This window comes from Phasianus colchicus, chromosome 19, assembly GCF_987193195.1.
Source record: "Phasianus colchicus chromosome 19, bPhaCol1.hap1.1, whole genome shotgun sequence".
Lineage (NCBI taxonomy): Eukaryota > Metazoa > Chordata > Aves > Galliformes > Phasianidae > Phasianus > Phasianus colchicus.
The window spans coordinates 3,070,605-3,090,820 of NC_143454.1; the positions used below are offsets into that span (position 1 = coordinate 3,070,605).

The following is a 20,216-nucleotide window of genomic DNA, read 5'->3' on the forward strand; positions in this document are numbered from 1 at the left end:
TAAGAAACCCTTCCCCATGAATTGGCACTGTCTCTTTTCCTTTCACCTCATGGAAGGGAGAAGAAACATCTCATGTTGAAAGTACAACCAAATCTGGTGTGTACAGATACTGCACAACATCTCACGTGCCAGGGTATATACATTGTCACTAGTGGTTTATCACCATGGAATTTCTCAGTATTTCATTGTCATATTATGTATTTATTGTAGTTTCAGGCCAAAACACAGTTGCCTGAGCTCTCTACATCAAGAAAAAACAAACAACTTTTTCCTGTGTTATTAAAACTACGCATGTCCAAGAGCACAAGATGTAGAAGTCACAGTACCTCACAGCCACATAATGGACCTGCTGGGAGTTATTCCGAGTGGGCTGTTCAGTGGGCAATCTGACATTTGTTTGGTTTTACTCACACAATTTGCTAGCTGCCTGAAGAAAATTTCTTCTCTTCCTCCTCATAATTAAGCATCCTCATTATTTGTACAAATAAGCACAAGGAAGCAAAAGAATGTGTTTGATAACATCATCCAACAGCTAAAGTTAAAACAGGATTTTTTTAAGTCTCACAGGAATTCAAATATAGTTTTTCTTCCTTGCTCTTCCCTGCATCCTCTGTTTTGTAGTCTGAGTACAAAGGTGTGAGAAAGTGTAAAACTGTAATAGTTGGACTCCAATATTTGGCTGTCTATTCTGAACACCTTAAATAACCCCCAAGCAAATAAAGCCTGAGAAAATGTGAGAGAGAAATCCATACTCACCTGAACGTGATCTGTCCAATTCTCCTGAGTCATGGTTTTCTGAAAAGACAAAATACTCCTGAGCCATTGTACAAAAAGGACAATGCCACATACAATGAGATGAAATTTAACACACACAAATTTAAACACTGACATCAATTGAGGAATGCGTACAGGAATGCATGGGAAACCTGTGCTTCTCATACGTCACCAGCCAGAGAATGGCAGAAAAACACAGCCTAGACCGTGTAATTTGGGCAGCTACATCACATAAGACAAAAGCCCCTGTCTGATCAAAGTACACGGGCAACACAGCTCCTCACCCAGCAGTGCCTCAAACACTCCTTACTACCCAGAGTTGGGACTCATTTATAAAAAACAATCACCTTTACTTGAGTGGTGCTCCTGCAATGACCATAGCATCACTGAGCAAAGCTGAAACAGGCTATGCTGTGGTGGAACATGTGGACTGTTGCAGCTGCCTTCTCCTCAGGAGATGTGCAGTGTGTCCATAGAACGTTCCCTTCTGTGGCACAGCCTGACAGAGAGCTGTCCCCATGGGCTCCAGTGCGGAAATGATCTCAGGGATTATCTGCAATGCTGAGCCTCCAGAATATGAAAAGACAAACTCTTCTCCACAGCCAAGTCATGAAAAATCCTCTGAAATCATGAGGCCTGGGAAAGGAAACCGATAAGCTAAAATTCCCATTCAAATGTAATTCAGAGCCAACTTTGGGAGAAACTTGGGACAGGAGCTGTTCTCCACTCTGCCAAGAAAGCAGGCTGCAAGACACTGATCTGCCAGGGATGCCAGAGCCTCACCCCCGGCTTCTGGCAGAGTAACAGTGACTACTAGTGCCACTTCTATGGAAAGGAACGAGAGCAAACAGGGAGTAAGAGCCTCACAGAAAACATCTTGGAGATATACAAGCATGTAATCTAAATACTACTGAGATGAAGGAGCCATTTGACCAGACCTCATACACAGCTGAGAATGGTAAACACAGAACACCGAAGAGCTCTCAGAAGAAGGGATGGTGTCCAGAAACAGCTGCCAAATGTACCTTAATTGAAGTCACTGGCCAGCTTGGATACTTTAAATCAAGCATATACTGCAAAACAAAGGAAATGGAAGGCCAGGGAGAGCAGAACACCAGATAAAGAATCCATTCCACTCTGCTAAATAAATACACCTGGACAAATGCTTTCATCTCTTTCACTGTGAATGCTCCCTAGAATGACATCATCCAACACTGCAGCCTTGTGATGAAGGATGCAGAATGGCCCAAGCCTCCCCAGGTTTGTGTCAGTGCTTCTGCTAGGCAGGAATCAGAGCCCTTACTGCTGGATCAGGAGGGCCTGAAGCAGAACTGCCTGTGCCAGAGCAGTGTCATCAGATCACCACCACTTGACCACATCTTCCCATTCAAAGCAAACTTCAAACGAATCCTCTTTTGAAAAAAAGACAAAGCACTTCTGGAGAAGGTGTCTCATTTCCTGCAAAGTGGATCTCTGAAGACTGGATCAATTGGGAACAACGTGTGAGACAGCTGAAATTGCTGTTAAAAAGCTTCCTGAAACCACAGGGAAGAAGTCCTCTATGAACTGCAACTGGTGAAATACCACTCCATGAAAGAAGAAGGAGAGCAAAAACTCATTCTCAGCTAAGACAATCTGCCAGGCCCAGGGTGACGGGGAATGCCAGAAAATCAAGAAAAGCACCAAAGCTGTTCACAAGAAGGGAAATGAGCTTCCCACTGCAGTGTGCTCAAGAACATCCAAAGAAAGACAGGGAGCTGTTGGAGAGGGTCCAGAGGAGGGCCAAAAGATGATCAGAGGGCTGGAGCACCTCCCCTATGAAGACAGGCTGAGGGAGATGGGCTGTTCAGCCTGGAGAAAGGAAGGCTGTGGGGTGACCTCATTGCAGCCTTTCAGTGCCTAAAGGGAGCCTACAAACTCTCTGGAAGGGTAGATAATAGCAGGACGAGGGGAAATGGTTTGAAGTTGAGGGAGGGAAGGTTTAGGTTGGATGTCAGGGGGAAATTCTTTACTAGGAGAGTGTTGAGGTGCTGGAACAGCTGCCCAGAGAGGCTGTGGATGCCCCGTCCATCCCTGGAGGTGTTCAGGGCCCGGTTGGATGGGGCCCTGGGCATGAAGGATGTGGAGGATGGTGGCCCTGCATGTGGCAGGGGGTTGGAGATTCATGATCCCTGAGGTCCCTTCCAACCCAGGCCATTCTGTGTATGATTCTGTGATTCAAAGGGCAGCGACTTGGCTCAGCACACTCATGAGAGGGGAGGAGAAAGCGCTGTCAAGCAATTCTGCAATTAAATGCAAGTCAAACTCCAAGATGCCTCCTGGAAAATGCTGCTCAGAAAGAATTAATGGCATCTTCCTGTTTTTAGAAGCCCTCGGTGCCAGGACAAGTACCAGTGTGCTTGGAAAGAGGACTTGGAAGTTGGGCAAAAGTACAATTAGTTCAGACAGTCGTTCAGGAGCTGAAAGCACTCCCATTTGGCTCAGCAGAAACAGGGCTGCTAGCACAAAAAACGTCCGTGGCAGGTTTGGGACTGCACCTATCACAGGCAGGCCACCAGTAACAAAGAAGTGACTACAATGAACAGAGCAATGCAGAGTTCTTAAACAGCAGTGCTCTTAAATTCAGAAAATAAAAAATAAAGTCTTCTCTATGCAGTATTTCTCCGGTCTGTTTGTGATGGTTGAGAGAAACTGGACCAACAGAGAGTCCCCCCTTACCAGCTACATGCTGATGTACACATGTCCCAGGGAACTGCTGAGGACACAGGTGAACAAGGACCCAGATCTGTGTAATTACAACTACTGTTCATTGGAATATGAATGGACACAGCAGCTTTTCTCTAACAGAACACACAGGTCCGGTAGCACACCCAGCACACCTACATAACAACTATCACAGGAGCTTGTTCACATACAGTCAATGTATTTCTGTGATATCAGTTATTCAGAATGCGAAAACAAATAAAAACTCATTCACAGCCATGCCACACAATACAGAAACATACCTCCACAAACCTCTTGTAAAAGAGATAATTCAGAGTTCTCAAGTGCCGCTGATTTATGACATTGGGACAGAGAGCTAAAAGGAAAAAAAGGCATGTGAGTATACAGCGTAACTGAACTTCCTATAAGCTTTACTGCCTAGCCATTAGATTCCCCAGTTTCAAACTAAGTAAGAGGAAGGCAGGATGCCATCAAACTTAGAACAATGAGGGACAGACACACACAGTCAGCTTATCTCAACTATAAACTTATTTACACTTTCAACCATGATTACCAATGCTAATCCTTGGCTACTGATATCTCTGGTTGCACCACCCCTGACTGATAAGATCACTTGCTGGTTCAATATCCTTCACAGTCAATGACTTCACACCTTTAATTACATTGCATCCTCTCAGAAGTACCACCTCCAGTGTCTAAAGGTTGTATTACTTTTGATTTGAATGGAAGTTGTGCTATTGGCTTATTTAAGTGGTCTTGAACACATTGCTAAGGATTTACACTTGTGGCTAAAGTTCATCCAATAAAATATATACACAGGAAAGAGACTCCATATCCATACAAAAGAGGGAAGTGACTACCATTTTGCTGAGCTAGCAAGCAACAGTTGTTTTTGTTTTTATTACTGTCATCTTCATTAGATACGTTTCATTACTACTGCAAAAAATCAGATCTTCACATAGTTGTTTTGAAATCCAGTGTAGTGAGAGATAAATGCAGAAGATAAAACAGATTAAATAAGATTAGCATACATATCTGTCAGTTCTCGCAGGGTGCTGGGATGTGTGTGCATGGAAAAATGGAACCAAACCCTTCGTTGGCTTTCAGTAGCTAAAGCCATCCTGGGAGCCGGAAGGAGAAGGATCAGCGATCAGAAATGCTATCAGACAACAGTAAAGAGAAAATGCTCTGCAGCCTCCCTGTGATGAGCAGACAGGAGGAGGAACCAGTGCTGCTATCCAGAGGATGCTACCCACAGGATGCTCCATGTCTGCTGGTGTGCCCAGAGGACTGAAAACAGAGAGTGAAGAGAGATCTCTGACCACCAGTTCCTGCAAACAGAAGGATAGGAAACAGTGCAACTTGCAGAGGCTGCTTCATAACCTGAACATTGCCATCTCAAACACCAACGTTTAAAGCTGTTATTTTTAAGTTCGTCTTCCACAGTGTGACTGGATAACCTCAAAGCAAGGTTATACCTCCTACCTTAAAGATTTCAAAGCACTTCAGAGTGAAATATAGTGGGATTGCTTCAAATCACCAAAGAGAATCCGTTAAAAGCTTTTTTTTTCTGAGAGACCCCAAAGGAAATTTCCAAAGGATGGGACTTGGTTGAATCGAGGGATTTCACATGTCAGGACAGACAGACACAGACACTTGTACAGTTTAAAGACACCAGTGACATTTTCTGTTCTGATGGAGAACTGAACTTGAATCCATTTTCAGCATCTTATTACAAACAACGGAGAAGGACTAATGGAAAACGTGAGGATGAAAAGTAACTTGGTAGAACAATGATGTGTTCAAAGGAAAAACAACAAAATAAAAACAAAATGGAGGAGGAAAGCTGTGTATGGGACAGGTATTGCTCATCGTTGTTACAGTAAGGTTCTCTGTACTATTAAATGCAGCATTTTGTGAGTTTTCAAGACTCCCACATTTACAGTGGATAAAGCTGGTGGTAATGGACTTGTTTTGCAGCAAGAGAAACTCCAGTTAGCATTATGGAGGGAAAAAAAACCACCTAATGGTGGATCATGGCTGGGCTGTGGAGCACCAGTGGAACACAAACAGTATAACACAGAATCACAGAATCACAGAATGGCCCAGGTTGGAAGGGACCCCAAGGATGATTAAGCTCCAACCCCCTGCCAATGCAGGGCCACCAACCTCCACATTTCATAGCAGCCCAGGCTGCCCAGGGCCCCATCCAACCTGGCCTTGAACACCTCCAGGGATGGACGGGGCATCCACAGCCTCTCTGGGCAGCTGTTCCAGCACCTCACCACTCTCTCTGTCAAGAACTTCCCCCTGACATCCAACCTAAACCTTCCCTCCCTCAACTTCAAACCATTTCCCCTTGTCCTGCAGTTATCTATCCTTTCAATTAACAGTAGAGAAGCACCTCCACGACAGCTCCACAGCAGTGCTGCACAGAGGTACACATCTGCAGCTGACTCAGAAGCAAAAATTCCACTCTGCTCTCAGCCATTAGCAGAGTTAATGACTATTAGCAACGGAGAGGAAGTAAAAATGAAATCTGTTTGTCACATCGGATGTGAAACCACTAATACACACCTATTTCATTCATGTAACATCAGTACATGGTGCAATGCATTTCTGGGCGTGTGGCTGTTGCTGTCAGGTCATAAGTGACTCCTCCTGAGCTGGGATGAGGACGGGGTCTTCTCGTTACATGGAGTGCCTGACTCCATTCACAATGGGACTCCTTTACTCTGCCCTGGCAGAACAGGAGGGCCCACACAAAGCAGACTTTGTTTTGGGACAAAGTAAAGCAGTCTTGGTTTAATAAAATCAGAGTACCTGAAATCCTAGAGGCTTTTACCCCGGTACAGCTAAGGACTGCTGGGGAACCTGATGAGGAGTGAGCTGTGCATTAATCACAGTATATTATGATGAGAGTATTCCCTGAGTGCAAATCAGTGGAGGGTAAGGCAAGACTCAAGAAAACCTCTTTTTGTTGTAGCCTCAAAGATGCATTGTCTCTCATAATGTGCTCTGAGCCACTGCAGGTTGGACTGAGTCCTTGGAAGGGAAGGGGAGCAGAAGCCCAAGTCTGGCCCCAAACCTTGAGCTCCCTGCTGGCTTTGCTGCCGGGATGTTGGCTGACCCTGTGCAGGTGGAGCGTAGCACATGGCTTTCAATCAGCGCCTGCAGGAAAAATCACTCTGGTGTGGTCTCTCCACATGTATAGATAGGATGAATTCACGCCCAGAACACCAGGACTGGTGTGACGTTTCCAAGGGACGGCGTGGAGCTGCTGGGCGCCTCAGCTTGCCTACAGCAGGTCACGTACCCTTGGTGTTTCAGCCCAGAAAAACGCATTGGAGAAGGTAAGGACCAAGGATGGAGCTGATGTGTTCCCTTCTCCAGCGGCCCGACTGCAGCCCAGGGCAGGACGCTGCTTCCCACCGGGTTGTAAGCCTACAGTGCAACACAGGAGCAGCTGTGCAACACAGTGCAACACAGGAGCGAGCTGACATGCAGCACGAGGGCTCCCAAACCCGAAGGGTCACCACGGCGGCCGCAGGGCGCACAGCCGCTGCAAAGCAACTGCAAAGGAAAAGAACCACCTCCTGCTCTTAACAAGCAAAAGGTGAAAAAATTTGAAATCTCCCCCAGCCAGGAGCCGGCCCAGCCCCTCCTTCCTCCAGCGCATCTCCTCCGGGCTGTGCCCGCTGCCGGGCGGCCCTCGTCCGCCCCCTGCTGCCCCGGGACACCGCGCCGGGCACGGCTGCACTGCGGGCAGCTCCTTGCAGAGACCCGCGAGGCAGCGAAGCCGAAGGGAACGACCAACCTGCTGACCAAACCAGCAGCGTTTCGCTCGGTTTATACCAAAAAACCACTTTCCGAAGACATTCAGAGTACTCGGGCATCAAGGTGCTCAGGCGGTTCAAGATGCTGCTGCAGGACTTTTTCGCCATACCTTCAATTACCTTCCCTTCTCTATCACTGCTTTACTGTCACACGAGCGCTGAGCCCCGAGAGGTGACGATGGCTGTGATTCCCTTCCTATCTCACAAATGATGAACTCTCACATCTAAAGCCACTGCTGAGCTGCTGGGGGTAAATTGGCTGTGTAAAGATACAGACAGAAATAAAGCCATTTCAAACTCAGGGTCTGCTCCCCCATCTCAGAGAACTGCTTTGGACTAACAATTGTTTTGTAAATCTAAGTCGACCTCTGAGAGTCTCCAAAGAGCATTAAGCAATTAGGCAGCAATAGCTACAAGGCTCGTTAAACCAGAGCACACTGACCCAGGTGTGAGAAAAGACTCTGTAAAAAGCCATTTCCTCAATCACACGCCATTTCTGCCAGACTTCTTCCTTCCCCAGTAAAGCTAATTATATGGAATCCACACACAGTTTCTGAGGACGCCTCTGGGACTCAACAGAAAATCTTCCACTTACCATGCCCTGCTTTGTGTGTTAGCAGGGATGCTGGGATACAGTTCAGAAAAAGATGAGGTGGACCAATGTAAGCCGATGGTTTATTTGCTCTGAGGCTCCAGACCTATTATTTTTATTGGGCCACCTCCTGTCAGGCTCTGAAAGGTAAAACTGGCAATTCCAAAGGGTGTTTCAAATCTTAGAGGCTGAACACACTGAAGTTCTGCTTAGGTTCACTGACATTTTCTGAGGGGACAGCAGAGAGCTCTCGGGTAGAGACAGAATGAAAGTGGATTTGGAACTACAATAACTGAGTCACGTACAAGCTTGCCTTCTCATACCAAGAAACCCTGTCCTCCTCCAGCCTTTCTCACCAAAAGCCACTTCCCTCTGCTGCTGCTGCTCTCAGCCTCTCTCAGCAAGTGGGAGTCATGAAAGGAGACAGCAAGCAGCCGAAGACGGCGGCACCGAGCGAGCCCACAATCAGGTTAGGTAACACAAAGTGTGAGTTTCACCTCACTGCTTGCTCTTGGTGGAGCTGTTCAGGACAAGAGGAGATCTCAGAATAAGGTTTTTAGAATCTGTCCATTCTACCAAGTCTGTTTCCTTCTTGCACTGTTTTCTCACAGTTAAGATTTACGTGCGCTAAAGAAGGGAAAGAGGAGCAGAGAAGAGGAAAGCCACGTTATTCCAGCTGCCACCACTTTCAGTTCAATTCAAGAAGATCTAAAACAAAATTTCATATGCATGAAAAATTTCCAAAGTATTTCAAAGGAGACTACAAGGCCCCTAGTTTAGCAAAGTGTCAAGTGCTGCTCCGAATTACACGTGATATTAGGTAAATACATGAATATCCACTTTCACATACAAGTCTATGAGTGACAGTCAGCCAACCTTGGCTGTAGCTGGACCAAGTTTGACGTTGTTTCAAAATCAGAGGAAGGACCACATGCCATCTCACACAGTAAGTGAGTCAGTTCCCTCTAGCCTGTGGCTTATCCTGCATTGTAGTATGGGACAAGTCACCCTCTGGAACTGCTGGCAGGAATGGGGTCTGTAGGAGAGACTCTCATTCTGCGTATCTCAGGGAAACTCCTCACCTGTGAATCCACTGTGGAGGTCCAGTTAGAGACTGCCATGACTAATGGCAGCTACAATTCCTGGGACGCTATCATCAGGCTGACACACTACCATCCAATAGAGAGCAACTGAGATAAACAGCTCCACATTCTTCTTTCTCCTAGAATTTTTATTATTATTATCATCCTACTATCTCAGGATTTTGCGGGGGAGCAATCATGGCATTTCACGTTTACAGATAAAGGTATATCTGTGGTGCATCTTTCATAGAGAAAGAGGACCAGCTCAATGCCCTCTACAGATCATGAAGGACAATACAGCCTAGTGAATGATTAACCTCACAAAGAAGGAAAAATTACTGAAGACTAGCAAACTCCAGGGAAGGTTTTAGATGTTAAATAAATCACCCCCTTGTGCCTCAGATTCCACACCAGTGTGCTAAGCTTAATTATATTTACTTATCCTCCAGTGAGGGTCTGCAAGGATTATCTCATTAACTTCTGAGCAGCAGGTTGAAGACGTGAAGATTAATATGCAATACAGTGTTGCTGCCAGGCATAATAAGCCCACAATTTGTGGTTAGAAACCACTTTTCAGTCCAAGAAAAGAGAACTGCATATCTTGTGGAGATGATGGAAAGCTTTGTAGGGTGAAACCTAACAGTGCACCTAAAGGTTTCCAACGTATGGTCCCAAAGAGTGGAAAAAAATCAACAGTGCTCACTAACAACCAAAAGCGAAGTGAAGCAGATTTGATTAGACAACTGGTGGTGTAGCAGATCTATTCAGTGATGTAAAATGCTTTACTTCTCTCAGGACACTGCAAGTCTTCAAGTTCCCTGCTGCCAACCCTCTTTTACAAAAAGAATACAAAGGACTGCAAGGCTTCTGCTTCCGAAGGGTTATCTCTTTACAACTGATGGACTCAGAACTCAAGAAAACAGATCCCTAGATGAGTAATGACTTGCTTCTTACGAGAGCGGAATGGAGTCATAACTCAAAGCTGACCATCATGTGTTTACGTAGAGCCATTCTGAGGTCAAGATTTATTTCATATCATGGAAGAAGCAGCCTATTAGTCACAAGCACTTCATTCTCCGACAGCACAAAGTGATAATTCCCATAACTTACCAGCTTTGTTTTGGAATACCATTAATTAAATTCTGAAACTACCCATGATAAATTACAGCAGAGATTCCTTGCTGAACATGGAAGAAGACAAATTGACTTCATCTGTTCTGTATTAGTGAGATAACTCCAGAATATGTTGCAATATCACATACCTGGGTCTACGTTAAATCGGTCTAGGAGTCTGAAGATCAGCTTGCTTAGCATTTTGCGGTTCAGTTTATCTGGCTTGTACCTGGACAGACCTTGATACTGTCTGTAAGCAAACGAACAAATAAATTCCATACTTGCGGAGTTGCTTACGGTTTTGCAAACAGCAGATACTTAGCAGTAGAGGTATCAGGGTTTGGTAGGCGTTGGCAAGAACAGACCCCTACCTTTCCTGAGTTATAGCAAAAAGCCAACAGTACAGCCACACAGATTTCCCAGTCAGTGGCCAGGAAAGAGAAAGACAGCAATTCCTCTCATCTTCTCTCAAAACTATGACATGAAAGATGCAACCACTGCATCTACATTGTGACTTTTATTGTATTGTTGGCTTTATGATTGACAGGAGCTATTCTAGTGAGAGGCAATTTATAAATTAAAACACACAACTATTTCACAACAACATGAAGGTTAACCACTAGTATCTCTAGTTTTTCTGCCCCTTCATCACAGTGTTATCTTCCTGCCAAACCTGTACAACCGATACTGAAACTCAGCCTTGTCTCCAGCAAAGCACGGCAGTGTGATTAGCACAACCTCCTGGAGGGAGCTCTCATATTTTTATATTGCTAAAATTTAGTGCACACTTTTCATTCTTTTCATTTTGCACTCCTCTGACAGGATGAAGCATCTGTCAATAGAAAAGATATCTCTGCCTTACCAGCAAAGGCTTTGAAACGACTCTGGCACAGATACCAGAATTTCCCCATCCTCAGCTGAAAAGTAGATACACGCTCTCTGTTAGAGAAAATGATCTTAGGTAGACAAGCAGACAACATGCTGTCCTCTGACAGGCAGTCAGCCCAGCTGTTTATAAGTTCAACAAATATTTCTACCTTGCCATGTCTCTGATATTAAAATCAGGTTCACACCAGGTGTCCAGGATCTGTAAGAGCCTGCACTGGAGCTCAGGATGTTCTCCCACATAATCTTCAACCAGGTTAATTTTATCTTGAAACAGCAGCGGTGCACACATCTAGGAAAAGAAATTTGAGGTTATTTGTACCAGATGTTAAGAATTATGCCCTGCTATTGATCAGAATGGTCAGTGCTGCAGCAAACAGCATGGAAGAGGGCCAAATCACCAAACCCTTACTTAACCAACTAGTGCTGTCTAAAAAACAGATGTCGCATTTTCAACACAACAATTACTGAAAGTGGCAAAGCTTCAAAGCAGTAAAACCAACAAACTTTACCAAAATGATTATTTGCCAAGAACCCAGCCAGAATTTCTGACTGTAGTGGCTCTAAGTAGGAAAACAGTCTAGTAACGGGTCTAACAAAATATATTCTGTCATTCCTCTAGAGGTAAAGGTACTTTAGCCATGGAGTGGTGACTTCTTGCAAATGAGATAAAGCCTCAAGTGAAACACATCACAACTTAAAGGGCTTTGATGGAATTCCTGCTTAACAAAAGGTTAAGACAAGTCTGCAGAGGAAATGACTCACCTTCTCCACATCTTGATCTGACTGTAGTTTTAGCTTAATACTCAGGATGGCTGCCTAGAAAATAATTTAAAAAAAAGAGTATATTTAGGAAAAGAATAACACAGTGGGTAAACAGGCATTATTTTACAGTGAAGTATATATGCTATTACAGAAAGTTTTAATGAAATAACTATTTCTGCTATGTTTTCAAGTACAAACATTTGTCCACATACAATCCACTTCAAAATGCACAAGCACACCCGTGGCAGCAATGCATGCTGTGTGCAGCAGCATGCCCTGGTGTAAAAATAAAGATCAGGGTTGTCTGGCAGAAAGAGAGAGAGAAAGCAAAGTGCTTGGAAAAGCCTGGCCAAGGAGGATATTTTCTAACATATCAAATATCAAACAATTATTCTAACAATATCAATATCAAAAAACTTGATCTGCCATAACTTCCTAAGTCCAATCATAGTCATAGAATCACAGAATGCCTTGGGTTGGAAGGGACTCCAAGGATTATCAAGTTCCACCCCTCCTGCCACAGGCAGGGCTACCAGCCTCTAGATCTAGGCTCCATCCAACCTGGTCTTGAACACCTCCAGGGATGGAGCCTCTCTGGGCAGCTGTTCCATCACCTCAACACTCTCTCTGTGAAGAACTTCCCCTGTTTTCCAAGCTGGTTGTAAATGTACGTGTCTGATGGTGCTGCACCTCTGAGCTTCCTGCAGCACGCTTGTTACATTAAGCAGCAGCCACAGGAAAAGAGTGTTTTATCAGCAGAGGTCATAAACGCCAATTTGTTCAGATGAGGATAAAAACAGTAAGTTAGGACTTACAGACAAAGCTGTTCTCTTAGACAGGCTTCTGATACTGTTATTCATTTTGCTTTGAGAGAAAGAGATAATGAATATTATGGATTCTTTTTTTCATGGATGGCCTTCTTGAACTGCTCCTTGTTAGAATATGTAAACAAAGATATTACAGGAAAAATGCAAACCTCACTTTTACACCTCACTTCCACAAAACACGTACAGAAAAATTTAACAAGAAAAACTACCAGAGTGGAGTAGGAACACACCTTTATACCTTTTTTTGGGACCCTCCTACCACTTAAGTGACACCATGTTATTGCTGGATGCACAAGTCCTGCAGACTCAGCCCAACAGTGCAGAGCCAGCACTGCTCAGAACAAAGCTGTGGATTGCATTTCCTCTGGGGAAATCCACGTGTTCTACATCCCCTGCACTGAGGACTGTGTACAAAAGCAAATAAACAACACACACCACCTGAGTTTGTCTGTCTGACTGTCCAGAAGTAGAGAGATGCCCCATTGTCAGTGGGAAAATATTGTTCTTTTCAATTTTTTTTTAACCAAACAAACACTGCTTCACTGACTGCCCAGGACTGATATCCAAAAAAGAAATCAACCAAAGAACTTTGGGAACTAACATTAATACAGTGACTGAATGCTACAAATCAGGTATTGAACAGAAAGTCATATTATAGCTTCCCAGCCCACATAACTGCAACAAATTCTCACTCCAGACCTGATAACGAATCCCACCCGTTTAGGGCCTAAACTGCTCTGCTTCATCATGTGCGTAAGTCTCTTTCCTTTGAAATTACCAGGCTGACATCCCAAAGTGCAGGCACAGAGATCGTTCACAGGTTGTACCCAGGCTGAGCATTGCTACTTCTGTTTGGATGCAAAGCAGAGCTTTGTGTCTCCAAAACTTTGACAGCTGTTTTGTTTTTCTTTTTCTTTCTTTCTTTCTTTCTTTTTTTTTTTTTTTTTTGGTCCCTCCCAGCTATCTCCACTAGCTGAATAATAAAAAAAAACAAGACTTGAACCTCTAAAAGTCTCATTTCACCATTTGTTATGAAAGAAGTGATCTGTGAGCCTCAGAATACGAGCGTGCAGTCGTTTCCGTAATAGCTTTTTAATGCTGACATGCACATTCAGATTAACCTAATTGCAGAACCGTTATCTAAATGGCGTGGTGTTATCTGCACCTCCATTAAGAGTACAGGTGACTTAACGAGGTGAGCATGCACTGTGTTAGCCTGCCTTCACCTCCTTCACTGGATCTGCGTCCAACCTGCACAGGGCGCAGTGATGACATTCAGCCAACATGGGAGACGCCAATCTTCAAACACTGCTGCAGCACAGCCAGCTCCTGGCACTCAGAGGATGCTCACCCACCTGGGGCAGTCATGTCACAGCCCTGCACACTGCTGTGCTGGATGGGGACGTGCAGCCCAGGCCTTAGGAACAAGCAGCTGGGCTGCAGGGTGCACTTACATGGGCTGGCTGGCTGAATAGGGAAGAAAACTTAGATAAAATCAGTGTGTTTACAATGGGAATAATAAGAGAAGAGATATGAGTAACTGTAATAAAGATGAAAGTGCTTGGCAGCTGTGCCTGTGGTCTCAACTTTAGGCTATTTTAAGATTCTGTTTTGTTATTATCATGTTTTGAATCGTTTCGCTCCACAAACAAGTTTTGTGTAAAACGACCCTATTTTTAACGGTCTGTTTATAGATGATAAGATCTCCAGAAAAGCAACACCTCACTCGCAGACTCATTTTGTAGTTAGAAAACAAACGCGTTAATGAGGCAGACTGCATGCTGCAACTGAAATGGTGAGAATCCCCCTCCCCATCCAAGAACCAAGTGTTTCCCCATATGTGGCACTCGGCAAGCTGTGTGAGCAGACCAGTCGGGGGGCTGGAAGCTGACAGTCGTGTTTGTCTGGCTACAGATCCCCAGACTGGGTTGGATCTGCAAGGCAATGAAAATCCTAAGCAGCAGATGCCTTCCCCAAATCACCAGCTGAGTAACAAGAGCAAAAAGACAACTTCTGCACAGGAACACCAGAAAGCTCTGCTGAATTCTAGTATGCTACAACTTACCATAGACTCATAGAATCCTAGAATGGCCTGGGTTGAAAAGGACCACAGTGCTCATCCAGTTCCAACCCCCTGCTGTGTGCAGGTCGCCAACCAGCAGCCCAGGCTGCCCAGAGCCACATCCAGCCTGGCCTTGAATGCCTGCAGGGATGGGGCATCCACAGCCTACTTGGGCAACCTGTTCCAGTGCCTCACCACCCTCTGTGCGAAAAACTTCCCCATAATATCCAACTTAAACCTCCCCTGTCTCAGTTTAAAACCATTCCCCCTTGTCCTATCACTATCCACCCTCTTAAACAGTTGTAAAGGGTTTGACCTGCACTAAAACCTGAACTGCCCCAGCACTGCATCCCACTCTTGCCATTTGTTCCCAAGCATACAGGAAACAGGTATGTGATGAAGCCACTGCTTAGTAATGGATAAAAAGGCGATGAAGCATCATCTGACTCAGATCTCATCAGAGTTTGTGAGACTTCTGATTGTTCTCAGGGAGCTTTGGGTCATTCTTTAATTAACTATGGGGGAGGCAGAAATACTGTTTTGAAAATTAGTTGCTGTTTTGCTTACTGAAGGTGAGCTCCTCAAAATACAGTGGAGAAGGGCTGGATGAAGATGGAGAAGAATTTGAAGAATTTGACTACTGCTTTAATTTATATCTAGAAAGTGTGGAGGTGCATAGACCACAGCATGGGGGGGAGGGACACTGATTTGATGCATTCAGGCCAAGCCACGAGCACGAGGAGCTGCTGCTGCACAACCACCACTCTTCGAGTCATGCGACTGCAAGAGCGAGATCATGAGAAAATGGTGACAGCTTCTAAGAGAACACACACACATCAATACCTGATCCTCTCTGCTTGTTTTGAATGCGTTTGGCTCTGTCTCATCTAAAAATGACTATTCTTTCCACATACAGTACGAAGTGCAGGAAGCCACACAAGATCTTATCTGCAAGGGTATGCGCACTTGGGTGGTGTCTATGCTGACAATTTAGGCAATTTTCCCACGGTGGGGTTAGCATCAGAGGAATAGCCTCTTGCTAGTAACACTGCTTGGAGTGATGATGAAGGACAGACACAAACAGTTTGTGATGACTGCTGCATTACTTAGTCCTGTTGTAAGCAAGTTGAGACAACACAAAGGTAAATATGCCTGCGCTTCACTTACTGTAGTGTTTCTGAACAAATAGTGAAGGAATTTCTGAAAACCCATCGAACAAACCAAAGAACAGACTGAGATTTGCAGAGGAGGACTCAGCGTCAACTCTACAAAAAATCACAGTGATCAAAGCAGAGATATCTAACAATGGTAGAAATAACTGAGTAAAAGGCACACCACTTTTTAATCATTGGGAACATCTGTTTTGTGTTTTCACAATCGCTCATTTCAAACTTGCGGCTAATCAGCTCTGCACAAACTCTCAGAAAGCACTGCTGCACAGTGCATGACATCAAGTTATATGTTTAATTACTTCCTGCTAAAAGAGTATATGATATACACAGCTGTCTATAGGAAGATCTTCAGAAACATGAAAAACATGAGATTTACCAGGTCCACTCTCAAGACAGCCTGGCCATATTTTATAAAGTGTGAGACAGTCAAAAGTAAGTAGTGATGGGTTAGTCATAGACAAAGAATTTGAGGTAGAGAGGCAGAAGTCAAGGTTGGAATACGGGTGTATACAGGTGGAGGGAAGAGGGAACTGAAACAAACACTGATTTCCTCAGGTCACTCAAAGCATTTTTAAACTTGGTTTAACTGGTCAGTGCACACTTACAACTCAGTGAACCTCTCCACTGCTCAAGTTTCCTGCGCTCATAGGCTGCTCACATTCACCAGATTTTCCAGATCCAGACTCTCTGTGTTTTGGTTTTCTGCACTTTCACACCTTTTCTCTTTTCACACCTTCTCTTTGCTTGCCAAGATCCCAGTATCACAGCAAAGGCAAAACAGTGCCATCTGAATTACTACTTCCCAGCAACATACAAGCTCCTTCCCAGCCACCTCAGCAGAAGATGCCAGCAGCATGCAGAGGCTCCAGAAGCTGCAGTGTTTGGAACAGGCGTGGAGCGGGGCATGGCTCTGCATCTTGCAGGCAGTGTGCTAAAACAGGACAAAAAAGATTGGAAAGGAACAAGGATTGACAGGAAAAAAAAGATTGAGACCGGCTCTATCATCTTTATAGGAGAAATACCTCCTGTTACATTTTCCTTGGATTCCTTACCAAATACTGTTTAATTTAAAAGAAACAGGGAGATCAAATGCGTACATTTTATCTATTAAAGCGCACACAAATACCATACGAAATGAACAAGCCTTGTAGTTAAGGAGGGGAACTGGAGAACAAAGCAATATCAGAGACATTTTCACAGACCTGAGAATAGCTCAAAAAGTTCAGAGTGAAGAACTCCAAAATCTGAATATCCATTACGGTGTCCAATGAATTTTAACACTGACCTACACTGCCAGATTTGCACAAATACACGATGTGTACTCCAGCACCACTGTGATGGAGGACTACAAAGAGTACCGTCCCTGAAACAGCGTCCAAAACATCACTGCAGTCAAGAATTTAAGGACATGTTGCTGATTGAATTATGCTCTTTCAGACTTAGCATATTTGTATTCCGTTAAGTTTAGATCTTTGGTCAACTTCTCTTCCTGCTGAACTATCAAACAACTTGTGTATTACAATGTGCTGCCGACAGAAACTATGTATTTTGTGCTATTAAGCCTTTTCAGCAGGTATTCAAACTTCTTTTACAACAAATTTTAACAACTGAATTTCAGTAAGGTAACCCACACTATTCTAATTGATATAGCAAATATTAAAGGAACTTAATGTATAGAATCAACCTCCCCTTTTTGTATAAACTAACAGACAAAGCATCAGTAGAAAAATACACTCAGCGTTAGAAAACAGAGAAATCCGAACAGCCAACAGCAACTTGCTGAAAAGCAAACAGTGCCCACTGCACTGACAGCTTCGACCTGCGTTCTTGTTTAAGAAACAAACTGATGGAGGGGCACAGAAACAGCCAGGCACGGCGCAGGGCAGTCGGACTGGGAGCTCTCTCAGGCCCAAGAATATTTCTGCTTGTCAGAGGCTAAAAAGATTATTTATTGTTTCCTTCCTAAACCCAGCTCCACTGCCACCTGTTCAGAATTTACTATAAAGCTGTTAAACAAGATGAGAACTTTGATGCTGACTGTGAAAACAAGTTTCACTGTATCTGACCCGAGCAGCACTTACTACTGATCCAGAAGCAAAGGAATTTGATTTTTTTTTTTTAAGCACAGCTATCTTTTTACCTTTATAAGCTGTTTAAAAAAATGTAAATAAAATAACTCTGCGGACAATAGAGGGCATTCATTCCACAGAAAGACAGCCGCCACCCTTAGACATGAAATATCGCAGCACATTAAGTCATGAGACCCCGCTAATCAAAGCTGACAGGGCCCTGAATGTGATTTCTGCTGAGACTTAGCGATATCATGGGGCACTGAAGCATGCACAGCCTGCCAGACTGCCCCTGTTCATGTGACAATGGCTTTTATTCCCGAAAGGGGCCTGCGAGTGACAAGAGTCTCCTTTGTCTTTAGCCTCCCGCATTCGCAGTGCAAGAGAGGTTCATTCAACCAGCCCCAGACACTCTTTGAAAGGCTGAAGTGTAACATAAGATGATCATGAAACACTAGCTTGCCTTCTGCCTACCCCTCATTCTTCTCAAGCACAGCCTGGCTATTCAGGGCCTCTTACAGACTCGCTCGCACTGCATTACCCCCGGTCTGCTGAATCCCCGCATTGTCCCAGCCCCACCAGCAGCCATGGGCCTTCCCACAAAGCCGTCCACCGGCACCGGGGCCACGCGCCTGAGGAGCCGGCGATGAAAGGCTGCGGTGCCGCCAGCCGCCCCGGTCCTGCCTGATGTGCGGTGCCTCATGGCCGTCCCAATCCCACAGACACACAGTGCTTCATGGCCGTCCCAATCCCACAGACACACAGTGCTTCATGGCCGTCCCAATCCCACGGATGCACAGTGCCTCATGGACATCTTGGTCCCACAGACACACAGTGCCTCATGGCCGTCCCCATCCCACAGACACACGGTGCCTCATGCCCCTCCTGGTCCCAGGGACACAGGGTGCCTCACAGCAGGCCCAGGAGGAGATGAAGCTGGAGACATCTCAGCCGGAGCCACCAGGGAGGGATGTTACAACCCATATAGATCTTCCTCTAAAAGAGGAGTTTCCATTTTCTACAGGCTGTGAGGAGTGAGCTCTGGAGACATCTCAGCCGGAGCCACCAGGGAGGGATGTTACAACCCATATAGATCTTCCTCTAAAAGAGGAGTTTCCATTTTCTACAGGCTGTGAGGAGTGAGCTTGGAAGCCCTCTTCCCTGCTCTTCCCCACAGGTAGCCATGCAAGGCCCCAAACTGTCTTCCTCCAGCAGCTGCAAACCTCATTCACAAAAGAATGGATAAAAACCCCAAATGTGCCAGACGACTCCAAAACACACTTTTATGTCCCTGTTTTTAACGTCAGCTATCACTTTATCAGCTTGCTCCTTGAGTCATGGGAGCAATAGTGCCATCCGCTGGCAGCTAACCTGATCCTGCATCTCCATCAGGTGCCTCCTAACTACAGCTGCTGTTTTGTGCTGCTACACTGGAATAAATGTTTCCTCACCTGCTCCACCTCCCAACAAATGTACCGTATCTTTACATGGTTGATGATTTTTCTTCCCAGGAACCACAGAATAGTTGCACCCTGAAAGCTCAGGGCCTACTGCTACAGCAGGCTGCTCCAAGGAGCTGCCCATCTCAACTGCAAACCTTCAGGTTGGTGTATTTAACAAACTGGTTCAGCTTCCGACCCACTCTACTACTAATAGGAATCAGTGCAGAGAGGTTCAGATGTGCTTCAGAACCAAATAACTGCCATGTTATCCCCAGCAATCTCTGAGATCTCATTTTCTGAAGAGGTCCTTCACCTTAAATCTTTGTGAAGGAAAGGAACCTCAGCCAGCAGAGCAAAGCTGTGGGCCTCTAAGCATACACACACAAAGGACAAAATGCATCAGAACAGGTAAATGGAATTATGCGTTCTAGAATAAAAGTCTGGTGCCTTACTGTAAGAACAGCAAGTGGGCCTGAAAATAAATAATGAAAGTAAGGATTTATAAGAACATCTGTCCTTTCAGGTGAGACACACAATTGCCTTTACTGTCCCATCTGAAAGATGGGGAAGCACGGGATGAAAACGCAAGACACAGCCCACCACAGATGTTCAGAGCTAGGGTCCTTCAGCATAGCTGCCGTGAAATTAGGTATGATCAATCTCCAAGGAGAACAAAAGATTTCCTGTTATTCTTGAAGATAATTCTATTCATCCTTCTGGCAGTAAAACAGAACTAGAAGAAAGTTATGGCTGAGAATAATCACCAGTTGAGGTTTCCTGTTCTTCACACTTGGAATAACTAGCAAGTAAGCTTTTCTGTGGAAGAAAGAACAGAAAAAATAATTCCACCAAAAAAATTAGAGCTTTCAAAAA

General features: G+C 44.8%; 1 protein-coding gene across 27 annotated transcripts in view; it reads right to left on the minus strand.

The window, feature by feature from the left end:
- Positions 1–20,216, minus strand: part of EXD3 (exonuclease 3'-5' domain containing 3) — a 247,190-nt gene that overhangs the window by 138,108 nt on the left and 88,866 nt on the right. For 25 of the 27 annotated variants that reach the window (XM_031601473.2, XM_090121060.1, XM_090121057.1 and 22 more), the window contains 5 exons: positions 11,772–11,825; positions 11,159–11,298; positions 10,271–10,371; positions 3,780–3,853; positions 757–795 (listed from right to left, as the gene is read on the minus strand). In XM_031601473.2, coding sequence (XP_031457333.1) covers positions 757–795; positions 3,780–3,853; positions 10,271–10,371; positions 11,159–11,298; positions 11,772–11,825 — 408 coding nt within the window. Of the gene's footprint in view, positions 1–756; positions 796–3,779; positions 3,854–10,270; positions 10,372–11,158; positions 11,299–11,771; positions 11,826–12,332; positions 12,559–18,375; positions 18,886–20,216 lie in introns of those variants that run through there. The other 2 variants (XM_090121069.1, XM_090121070.1) reach the window with 2 other exon arrangements.